This window comes from Echinops telfairi, unplaced genomic scaffold (genome assembly GCF_000313985.2).
Source record: "Echinops telfairi isolate 266 unplaced genomic scaffold, ASM31398v2 ScPeMD7_7457;HRSCAF=8495, whole genome shotgun sequence".
NCBI classification, from domain to species: Eukaryota; Metazoa; Chordata; class Mammalia; order Afrosoricida; family Tenrecidae; genus Echinops; species Echinops telfairi.
In genome coordinates this window covers 43,864,416-43,876,670 of record NW_022111357.1, presented here as the reverse complement: position 1 = coordinate 43,876,670, position 12,255 = coordinate 43,864,416, and the positions used below count along the sequence as shown (strand labels likewise).

At 48.6% G+C, this 12,255-nt stretch overlaps 1 protein-coding gene across 1 annotated transcript in view; it reads right to left on the bottom strand.

Moving 5' to 3' along the window:
* The window catches only part of LOC101663520 (cyclin-dependent kinase 11B), a 20,957-nt gene that overhangs the window by 3,633 nt on the left and 5,069 nt on the right, over positions 1 to 12,255 (bottom strand). Inside the window, exons 4-10 of the mRNA XM_045299231.1 lie at positions 2,606 to 2,624; positions 1,780 to 1,973; positions 1,267 to 1,392; positions 891 to 986; positions 636 to 803; positions 361 to 426; positions 9 to 175 (exon numbers count right to left, since the gene is read on the bottom strand). Of these exons, the coding sequence (XP_045155166.1) occupies positions 9 to 175; positions 361 to 426; positions 636 to 803; positions 891 to 986; positions 1,267 to 1,392; positions 1,780 to 1,973; positions 2,606 to 2,624 (836 nt within the window). The remainder of the gene's footprint in view (positions 1 to 8; positions 176 to 360; positions 427 to 635; positions 804 to 890; positions 987 to 1,266; positions 1,393 to 1,779; positions 1,974 to 2,605; positions 2,625 to 12,255) is intronic.

Here is a 12,255-nt window from a genome sequence, read left to right as displayed (position 1 = left end):
TGCAGGGCAGGCAGGTACTTGGGCAGCTCCTGCTTGAGCTCAATGGGCGATAGGGCAGGGGAGTCAGGCACGCAGTCTCCTTCAGTGAGGGCGCTGCTCTGTGGGGTCCCCTCACCCCCTTCTTCCTCTCCTTCCTCACTCTCCCCGGAATCTCGGTCAAATCGTGACTCTGGAACTTCAAAGGCCGCCCAATTACAAAACCAGGAATGAGCTTGTTGCCAAGACCCTCTACCCTGAGGAAGACTCTGAACTCAGGGAAGACCGGGAGGGGGTTGGGGGGGTAGGCCCCCCCGCACTCAGGAATGGGCTGAGAGATGAGAGAGGGCGGGTGGGTGGGTGGGCGGGCAAGCAAGTTCTCACCAACGAGGACGTGGTTTCCGTTCTCCCGCTCGTCCTCCTCGCTCATCTCCTCTTCACTCACCTCCTCTGCAAGAGAAAGCAGGGGTCCACCCGGGTAACCGGAGCCAGTGGCGTGCAGTGGCACGCACCAGACCCAACCCTCCACAGGCCGAGCGAGGGCAGCTTTGCTGACAGGAAGCAGGAGGTATCTCAGTTGTGATGCTGGGATCCTCCGAGTAACACCCAGGGCGTCTAGCCATGCGGCCACAGACCATAGCCCCCCACCTTCTCCTCACCAGCAGACTGTTCAGAAGCATCTTCAGAATTGCTCCCCGTCTCCTCTTCTTCCTCCTCCTCCTCCTCCTCTTCCTCCTCCTCCTCGGACTCCTCACTACTGCTCCCCTCCTCCTCCTCCTCTTCCTCTTCTTCTTCCTCCTCCTCCTCCGAGCCGGACCCTGACTCCGCTTGAGGATGGACCCAGAGTTGCAAGGTGAGCCCGCTGCCCTGGCCCTCACAGGGGGAGGGGCGGCCCGGGCCAGGTGCGCGGCTACCTGAGGAGGACTCGGCCGAGCTGGTCTTCCTCTCGCTGTCACTGACGTCTTGCAAGTCAGAGAGGGGGTCTCTCTCTTCCATTTTCTCTTCCTTGACTGTTAAACAAACCACTGAAGATGAGTCTGGGCAAATGGTTTTTAAATACACGAGAGCAGTGTCCAACACCTTACAGCACCTTTCACCAAGTGACTAGCTGCAATGCGGGGGAACCATCGCTCATACAAACACACAAACCCAAGACCCACTCCGGAAAGGACCATTCCCAGAATGAAATCGGTTTGGTTCAAGCAAACACTCATAGTCTGACTATGACCACCCCTTCAGATGGCTGTGACCACAGGCAACAGCAGTTCATGGAGACCCCCGCTGCCTCACCTGGCTTCCGGCCTTCGCCCATCTCAAACCTTTCCCGTGGTGGCCGGAGAGGGCTGCGGCTCCAGTGGCTGGCCTTCGCCTTCTCCCCATACTCCTCCCGCATTGTGCGGTGATGAGCTGACGACCCTGGGGGAACCACAGAACAGGCTGCAGCCCCACCCCCTTCCCTGGACTCCTGTCGAGGTCCACTTTCAATCACCCTCACTTCTCTTGCGGGCCAGTGGTATGTGCACTGGGCAGAAGGCCTGGAGCTCAGGGCCGTGAGCCGCCCTGAGGGTCAAATGGGTCTCCAGACTGAATGGCCCGGGTCAGACAGGAGTGGGAAAGCGGCCAGGCAGGGGTGCCAAGGTCCCCTCCAAGACATGGACTGGCCAACCCAGGCAGCCACATACATGGACCTGGGGCAGGTCCCCATCCTATCATTAAGCACTTCGCCTCTCTATGTGTGTCACCTGTCACAGGAGTCTAGAGAGGTGGGTAGTTCCTGTGGAGGCCCTGCGGCCCGGCCCCTACCTTCCCTGCGTGCCTCGCGTTCCTTGCGCCGCTCCTCGGCTCTCCGCTCACGCTCCTTCTGCTCCCTCTGCTCCTTCTGCTGCTCCCGCAGCTTCCGCTCTCGCTCCCGCTTTCGCTCCAGCTGCTCCAGCCGGTCCCTGAAGCACCAAAGCCGGAGACTCCTTTGAGTCCAGCTCTCGGGCTCCCCTTCAGAACTGGCCAGAGGCGTTTCAGAGCAGACAACTCAAGGCCATAGCAGCACTGTTTTGTGTGTCCCAGGTCTTGCACATGTGATGCCATCCCAACACTACAGCTCCTCTGACACACACCACCCTCCCTACATGGGCACGACAGGCCAAGGTCAATCCAGAGAGCTACAGATGGAGCCGACTTGTGTCTGGGGAAGGTGCGAGGGATGCTACCAGACTCACATGTGTGGTCCAGCTGGACCCTGCCCCACCTGTGGGTGTCCAGGCAGGTGATACAAGCCTCCACCCACCCACCCTTCCTGGAGTCAGAGGGGTATGGACTAATGTGGCACAGGTGAAGCGCAGTGGGAAGCCTGCCTCGGGGAAAAGGCAACGCGTCACCTGGGGCACAGGAAACGCCTCTCATTGAAATACAGGTGGCTCAAGAGTTAGATGGGCTCTATCCCAGCTAATGTTCATGTCCCAAGAGAGGGGGCAGCAAGAGAATTCTTGCTTGCAGGTGAGAGGCTTGGGTTCAACTCCTGCCCAGCCACCACCTGTCAGTGGAGGGGTCAAATGCTTCGAGGACACCACAGAGGCCCCAGTGGAGGCTAAGGGCTCAGAGATCTGCTGAGAACCAGCCAGTGCAGACCTTGCACCTCAGCAGGCCCAGCCACCCTGAGGGCGGGGACCGCAAGCCAACTCAGCAGCAGCTAAGGACCACCTGAGAGCTAAGTCCAAACATGAGCTAGAAAGGTGAACTCCTTCGGGGTAAACAAGGGGCACCTTGGGGACATCAGTGCCAACTGCATGAGGAGGATCAGTATAAATCCAATTCCACCGGGAATCGGAGCCAGTCCGCACCTTCCCAATTCCCCATCCTCATCAGCAAGCGGTCCAAGCGACTTTTGATCCCATCTCAGGGCTGGACCGGTTCACAGGATTCCCTCCACTTCTCTCCTCCCTTCCAGCCCTGCCCAGGGATAGGTCACAGCAACACACATTCGAAGGCCCAGCTTGTTCTATGCGCCCCCAATAAAATGATTTAAAAAAAAAAAGTAGACCCAGCCCTTCATACCACCAAATAGGTAGACACCTGACAAGCCAGTGCCTGAAATGAGTTATGTATTTCATGAAAATTATCTATTGTAATTAGAAAGAACACAAGAGACGCAGAGAGTAAGGTCCCAGAGGGGGAGCCATGTGGTTTCCTGGTCCCCAGATATGTTCGACCTTCCTGACCACCAAGTGCTCTGTGAGTTCCAGGGTAGGCACCCAGAGCCTCAAACCCAAGCAACACGGCTGCCAAGAAAACCTCCGACAAAACAAAGCTTGGTTGCCAGATAAAACCAAATCTCATTGCTGGAAACACACGGTCTCGTGCTTCTTCTTTCAAGTAGAAGGGGTGGGGTCGGTTTGAACTGCAGATCCTTTGACTGACTGCCAAGAGCTTCACGGTGTGACCAGAGCTTCTTCACTAGCACCCCGGCAATCACTCAAGGGAAATCCTAGGGACCCTAGAAAATGCACTGGGTTGAGGTTCCCTCAACCTCCTGCTAGGAACGTTTTAGGCATGATTTCTTCACGTATTTGACAGGATTCCTTAGTGAATCATTTAGGGGGCACTTTTTTGTGTGTGTAGGAAGGATTTGAAATGGCCAATTCAAGTTCTTGTTACAGGTCTGATATTTTTAACTTCCTTTTCAGACACACATGGTAAGGCATGTCTGTCTAGACCAGCGGTTCTCAACCTGTGGGTCGCGACCCCTGGGGAGTGAGTGGATGGGTTGAATGACCCTTTCACAAGGGTCACCTGATTCATAACAGTAGCAAAATTACAGTGATGAAGTAGCAACGAATTATCATTTTATGGTTGGGGGAGGGTCACCACCACATGAGAAACTGTATTAAAGGGTCGCAGTCTTAGGAGGGTTGAGAACCACGGGTTATCACACCTTGCTAAAGCAGTGTCACTTGTGCTCTACCCTGTTCTCCCTCTAACCTTTGATTCCCCCCGACTTTGCCTTTTCTTTTCCTAACTTCAAGAACTAGAAGGTGACGTTACTGATTTTAGAATTTTCTTTTTTGATATATTTAAAGCCGTCCACATCACTCTAAATACTGCGTAGCTGCAGTCTGAGTTTTGACATGGGTTTTCATTCTCATCGAGTTCAAAATACTGTTTTCCCCCTAAAGTTTCTCCGTTGAATGTAGGTTGCTTGGAAATGGTCTGTTTACTTTCCAAATAGCTGAGGACTTTCCCAGATTCCTACGGTTGACTTCTGAAACAATTCTTTTTTGTGGCAAAGTAACATACGCTGTCAATGTTCAGTCTTTTTAGCTGGAGCCTGGTTTTCAGGGCCAGCAGCTAGTGAGCCCTGGAGGAGGTCCTCCGCACAGGGTGGAGTGCGCTACGGCTCCGCCACACTCAGTTGTCAGACAGTCATTTTCAAGTCTTCTGAAGCCTTGCTGGTCTTCTGTTGTTCTTTATTTTCCTGGACTATTCTCATTGACAAATGGGTCATGGAGTGGGCTCTGCCCACAGACTCCCATCGGACAGAAGGGAAAGGCCGGATCTGGGCCGCGCTATCAAGGTCCCCACTCCCCAGGGGTGGGTGGAGTCCCCTGCCTACCTTGCCTTAGTAGCTTCGTAGTTAACCACAGTCTCTTCGACTGCCATCAAATAATTACCCACTTCTCTCTTCAAACCTGTCATTTCTGCTTCATGTTTTTGCTGGTTTTTATGCATATAAAGCTAAAATTGTGTCCATTGCTACCCTCTGTATTGGCTTCTTTTATGAAATCTTTCCTTGCTTATAAAATTTATTGTTTTAAAATCTATCTCTCACTTTTGTTTATGGTGCAGACCACTGACAATAAAGGCAGTTATAAATACAACTGGGTGTGTTAGTGTGGGTAGACTAGAGAAACAAACCCATGGACACACATGTGTAATAAGAGGGTTATATGCCAGAATTGAACATTGAGAAAGCATCCCAACCCCGTCCAGTCCAAGTCCATAAGCCCGATACCAATCTATAAAGTCTTCTTCAGACTCATGAAACATGCAATGACGCCGAATGCAGGACCATCACAGGCCAGTGGGTAGAAAGTCTTTGGATCCAGTGGCGTTGTAAGCATCTCAGCGCTGGCAGGGGTCACCACGTGGCTTCTCCGGCCTCAGAGGCCTGGTTGCATCAGAGTAGGTTCATGTGGCTTCTCCAACTTAGGGCACTAGTGTAGTTCCATGTGTCTTGTCAGCTGCGATAGCTTCCAGGGAGTGGCAGAGAGAGGAGTCTCCCATCTCCAAGGAGGAAGTACCAGATTTCCAGGAATTCTCAGAAGGCCATGTGCACACAGAGGCCTCATTGACTATGATCTGATTGACAAGCTAGATTCCTCCCCTACACTCTCCATCCTCAAATTGACAAACGATTATATATCTACCAAACTGGGCTTCTGTTGGCTTTTAAGCTCATTGTGTTTGCTGTCTTCTGTCGCTTTTTTCTGTTATTGGTTGCTTCTTAAATGTATTTTTGCATACCTTTTTGTACTTTAAAAGTTATTTTTCTATCTCTGCTGTTGCCAGGTGCTGTAGAGCTGGCTCCAATGTATAAACCTGTCCACAACCAAGCAAAACAATGAGGGGTTGCGTCCCATCCTCACAACTGCTGCTTGCAGTCACCCTGTCAGTCCATCTTGGTGAGTCTTCCTTGTTCCCTCCACTGAACTGGCAAGACAATCCTCTCCAGGAGGGTCTGTTTTCTCTTGATAACACGTCCCAAGTGGAGAGACAAAATCTCTGCACCCTGTTTCTTAGGACTACTCGAACTACTTCTTCCAGGATTGAGGAATCCACGGTCCTTTCAATACTCTGGCCAACACTATAATTCAAATGGGTCTTCTCTATTCACAGCCCAGCTTCCACATAGATGAGGCCTTTTGGCTCCCAGCAAACAAGGGTGTATCATTGGTGTGTGCTGTTGTTAGGGGTGCCCTGGAGTCGGTTTCCACTCAGTGGCCTTTGTTGCAATAGAACAGAACACTGCCAGGCCCTGCACCACCCACACCGCCACTGTTGCAGCCCATAGGTCACTTCATCTTGTCGAAGGTGCTCCTCTTTTTCACTGTCCAACTTCTCGGTTTATGTACCAAGAGCGTAATTATGGGGATAGGACCCAAGCATGATGTCCTCTTCTAAGGACAGGCCTCCCCTGACAACACGTTCAAAGTCTGTGAAAGGGAATCTCGCCGTCCTCACTTCTAAGTTACTTTCTTCTCTGGGCAATCCGTGGCACTTTCGATCTTCAGCACCTGCATTCAAACGCACTGACTCTTCTTCGGCCTTCCTTATTGAATGTATTCAGCTTCCATGCTCTTAAGGCAACTAAAAACACCATGGCTTGGGTCTGTTACATCATAGTCCTCAAAGTAACATTCCATGCTCTTCAACATTTTAAAGGTCTGTGCACATTATTTTAAAGATCTGTGCACCTACTGCAATACATCATTTGATCCCTTGCCTGCTTCCATGAGCATCCATTATGAAGCCAAGCAAGATGAAATACTTGACAACTTACCTACTGGTCCAGTTGGGAGGGTGTTTGTTTTCTTCACACTGAGTTGTCGTCTACATTGGAGGTTTTCCTTTTCCTTTCTTCGGCAGTTGTTCCCGTTTTTTTTCCGGCCAGCAAGCAGGCTGTGTCGTCTGCAAATGGCAGATTGGCTTCCTCCAACCCTGGTGCCGCAGTCATCTGCGTGTAGTCCAATTTCTCAGTTTATATGCCAAGAGAGTAGTTATGGGGGAAGGATCCAACCCTGACACACACTTCTCCTGGTTTTAAACCACACAGCATCCTCCTGTTCTATCCTGCCTTTTGGTCTAGGCACATGCTCTGTATGATCACAATTAAGTTTTCTGGAATTCCCAATCTTCAGAATGCTAGCCAGTTTTTGATACAGTCAATTCCTTCAGAGTCAGTAATACAAGAAAACATGTCTCAGGGATTCTTGGCGTTTCAACCAGAGTTATCTGAAATCAGGAATGTTATCTCCTCATTCACATTCCCACTCTTCTGATTCCAGCTTGGCTCTTTGGCAGTTCTATATTGATGTACTGCTCTAGGGAATATATTATACATTTCTATTTGTGAAATTCATAGTAAATTTTGGTAAACTATAGAAATTCTGGTCCACATTAGCTCCCTTGTCTGTGCAATCCACATATTTTGGAGATTACACAATATAGTTATAGTGTTTGCTATTGTACACAATGTGTCTTGTATAAAACATGAGAAATATTTTAACCAACAGATTTCCTGTGTCCAGGGCTTGCCTCTTCTTCCTCTGACTCAAGTCTCTGGGATCACTCCCATGAAAAGGCAGGCCTTTTCGCAATTCTACCAGTCGTTGTTTGCCTGGAGCTACCTGTGTTTCCCGCTTTCATTTCAGTAGAGTAGTCTTGCTAGATTAGACTCCCTGACGGACACCCCTTCCACCCCCACCCGTGCAGCTGGAATCTGTCATCCCGCGGTCTTCGGCCTCCAGCTGCTGCTTGCACTGGAATGCTCCCTTTCTGGGAGCCATTTTCTCTGGCTGCTTTTAAGGTTTTCCTCTGGTTTTGAACTGTGAATGTCTTTATTTATCCTACATAAATTGAGTGCCTCACAATAGATGAACTATTTTTCATCAAATTTGAAAAATTGACAGCCATTATTTTGAAGAGTATCTTTTTTGTCTATCCTCCTAAATTGTCAAAACTAAGACTTGCTATCGAGATGATGCCAACTCATAGCAACTGTATAGGATAGAGCAGAGAACTGCCCCGTGAGTCTACAAGACTGACACTCGTGTGTGTGTGCGCGCGTGCAACTGTTTACAAGTGTAAAAAGCCTCCTCTTTCTCCAGTGGAGAGGCTGGTAGTTTCAAACCGCTCACCTTGCCATTAGCAGCCCACCTCATAACCACTACACCACCGAACTCTAGTTACATGTATACTGACCTTCAAAGTTCAGGCTGTCTTTCAGTCCACCCTGGACTTTCTGCTGTGACAACTTCCAGGTGCACCCGAAGCGTGTGGCCACTTGAATTCTTCCCACCCTCTACAGCACAGGTGCACAGCTTCAGGCAGAAACAAGCCCGCCAACTGTAACCCATACCAGCTGATCAACAGCCCCCCCCCCCCCCCATTTCTCGCCTCTTCCACTGAAAACACTGCTGGGTGGGATGGGTGTTGCTGATTGCTCCAAACCCAGTGTCCCCATCAGAGGTGACAGAGAAGCTGCATGGCCTAACTGAGGGTGGAGAGGGCTTAGGGGAGCAGCTTCCCAAGCTCGCCTACCACAGATTCCTGCTTTCTTAGCAGCATTTCAAGTATAGATGCTTCTCAGACTACTGTGTGGTCAATTTCCAGATATAATTTTCAGATATAGTCAATTAATAGGGCCCTTCAAGCCATAATCCCTTATGCGAGGGACTCTAAATTCTAGCCTTTACACATGCGCTTTTAATCTCATCTTGAAGGATAAGGTGGGATGTAGTTTTGAGTCTCCACCCACATTGCTAAGGGGTGTGAGCCCTCGGTTTCCTGGGGGGAAAACAAAAACCTATACCCCATCAAAGCCATTGCTCTGGGTTTAAGAGCAATCTTGGAAACAGAGTGAAACCCCAGGACTCTCAGGGAAGAGCCACCAGTGAAACATGTCAGAGATCTCTGTCTTAAGTAGTGGAAGCCAAGAACAGAGAAAACAGAGGCTGCAGCATAGAAGAGGCCACAGCAGGGAAGCCATGAGATATAGCGGACCAGCCTTGTGGAGACCATGGGGCTGTGAGGCAGAGCGGCAGGCCAGTTTCTTGAGGCCCCGACTATGTGGCAGAGCGGCTGAAAGCTAAAGAGACTTGGCTGCTGGCTGAGGAGGTGCTGCTGTGGACCAATGACTATGCCACCCTTCCTGTTTTCTGATCCAGACCTGTGGTAGTCGGTTAACGTCCCTACAAAGAAAACCCCCTATAACCCTGCGTATTGTCTGAGAGTTCCGTGTGACCACTGCAGGAGATGACAAAGAAGCTGAGTGTGCTGGAGGAACGGTTGTGTTGAAACAGGGTACAGAGGATGGCGGTGGAGGAATGGTGGTTTCGCTATGCCTCACAGCAACTGGTCTTGGGCTGGCGAGGAGGTGGGCTCTCCCCCTCCCCTTGTGTAGCCAGAGTCAGATATGCCCTTTGCACCATTTACTCACATTATCTTTATCACTTTAAACCAGATTTACAGTTGCTTTTTGAGGAGACTGGTTGATCTTGTTCAGCTATAACCACAAGTCCTGCCCAACACACAATAGTGAAAGGCTTTAATCCACCACTTTCAATGAAGATAGAACAAGTAGAAAGAAATTCAACAAAGACCTGGAAGCATACAGGCTATAATTAACCAGCTTGGCCTCACAAATATGTACAGACGACTCCACCTAACAGCAGCACATGGGCATTCTCTTCTAGCACACACGAACACTCTATTCTCCAGGAGAGACTGCCAAGCAAGTCTCTACATTTAAACACAGTGACAGACCTTTTCATGTCACAAGGCAGTAGTAGAAAACAATGGGAGGATCGGGAGATAAACACCAAATACAGAGAAACTGAAAAAATCCTGCTTAAAAACTGCCGGGTCAGAGAAGAAATAAAAATGAAATAAAGATTCACTGACTCAAATGAGAACAAAAATGCAGCATATCAAAACCTTTAGGATGCGGAAAAGTGGGTGAAGGGAGACGCTGGACAGTGTAAGATATGACAAAATGATAATTTATAAATTATCAAGGGCTCATGAGAGAGGGGTGAACGGGGAGGGAGGGGGGAAATGAGGAGCTGATGCCAAGGGCCTAAGTGGAGAGCAAATGTTTTGAGAATGATGATGGCAATGGATGTACAAATGTGCTTTACACAATGGATGTATGTATGGATTGTGATAAGAGTTATATGAGCCCCCAATAAAATGATTTAAAACAAAAACAACAACAAAAAAACCCTTCAACACGCAGAGAGCAATTGACAGCAATGGGCATAGAAAAAAATCAAGAACCCAAATCAACATTTTAACCTAACACAATTATTAGAAAAAGAGCACCAAATAAGCCTCCAGCAGTAATCACAAAGAGCATACATAAATGACATAGAGAACAATAGAAGCCAGCAAGCCTGGAAGTTGGTTCTTGAAAAGGATTAATAAAAGCAACAAACCACTGGGAAAACTACCAGAGGATAGGATGCAAATAACATGAGTTAGAAACGGAATGGGTGACATCTCAATAGAACAAGCTGAAATTAAAAGGTTAGCAGAATACTGTAAGGAACTCTAACACATTTGAAAACCTACAAGAAATAGACAAAGGTCAAGAAACATGCTTCAGAAACTGACCAAGTCCGAGGCAGAAATCTGAACAGATCCATAACAAATGCAGCTGGCTTCACCGGTCAGTTTCAGCAAACATTCACAGCAACGTGGAGACTAATTCAACTAAAACTATCCCTGAATATAGAAAGGGCTGGAATAATTCGTTCTCACTGCCCAAGTTAATTCTGGTAAAACCTGCTCCTGTGGATTTCCAAGACTGTAACTCTGACAGGAGTAGAAAGTCTTGTCTTTCTCCCTTGTGGTTAGTAGTCCTACTCACTACACCCATTGGTTTTATGAAGTAGCATAACCCTAATACCAAATGTGGAGTAAAATTTCTTACGATGGCTCTGCTACCAAGGCTCTCTATATAATTGAGGGCTATGCAAATAGGGTGTGAATAACACTAATAGAAGGATTGGTCAGTTTTCCTGAGACCCATCCCACCCCTTTACACCACCCAGACATAAGGCTGAGTAATTTTTGCAGCAGCAGCAGAAAGCAAGCTCAGAACCACTGGCAGAGCACGTTCTCTGTCGGAAGTGGTGGAGGCTGAGACCAGAGGCACGAGAGAGGGCAGGAAGACAACTGGACAGAGCCAGAGGAAGAGTGCCAAGACTGTGGCCTGTGAGACAGAGTGACGGGTGGCCTTCCTGGCCCTGGAAGGCAGAGGCTAAGGAACCACATGGCTGAGAGGCTGAGGACCAGAGCAAGACTTAGTTGTAATCTATGGAGAGGTGTGGCTGTGGACCGGCCAATGGATGACTGTACGCCGACTGTTTGCTGATCCTGACTTGTGGTAACCTATTGACTTCCCTAATAAACCCCCCTAATTGTGAGTACTGTCTGTGAGTTGTGGAAAAACGGTTGGTGTCAGAGTAACTAAAGAAGGATGGCAAATGGAGGTCCATCAGATCTCTGCCAGAGCAGGTCAGACAGCATCCAAATCACCTACTGCACCCAAACGAGGAAAACTCCAAACTCAATGCCATGCAGTTGATTCCTATGCATAGTGACCCTGTAGGACAGACTAGAATTATCACTGTGGGTTTCTAAGATTGTAACTCTTTACGAGAGTAGAAAGCCTCATCTTTCTCCTGAGGAGCAGCTGGTGGTTTCAAACTGCTGACCTTGCAGTTAACAGCCCAATGCATAACCATATGCCACCAGGGTTTCTTAAACAAGGCAAAGACATCACTAGAAAACTATGGACCTGTTTCCTTTATGCACACAGACACAAAAATTCTCAATAAAATGTTAGCCAATAGAATCCAACAACACATCAACAAATAAAATTATCATGATTAAGTGGGATTCACCCCAGGTCTTTGAGAATGATTCAGAACATTATAAACACAATCAAAGACTCCATCACATAAATAAAACAAAGCAAAAGAACCACAAAATCCTATCAACTGTTGTAGAAGACATTTGACAAAATCTAGCACTTATTTCTGTTAAAAACACCCAACAAAATAAGAGTAAGCAGGAAGTTTCGCAATACAATGAAGGGCATATGCACAAAACCAACAACCAATATCAGTCTTGATGGAGCGCAACTGGAAGCATTACGCTGTGAATGGGAACCAGGCACGCATGCCCCTTGCCACCACTCCTACTCAATACGGTGCTGGAAATCAGCCCAAGGTAAGAAGGGGAAATAAAGGCACTGAATTAAGTGTCACTTGTAACCTACAGCACCCCTGGGTGGCACAATGAGCTTGGCTGGAGGGGCTGGTGATCTCCTACTGAAACACCGGCCACGGACAACTCGGTGGAGAGCAGTTCTCCTCATCCCGAGCCCGTCATGAATCGGCATCAAATGGATGCCACGCTGTGTTTGTTTTTCTAAAACTGTCCATGCACTGCACACTGTTCAGCACAGAGCTGATAAACCGCAGGTGTTTAAAGCTAGCTAGC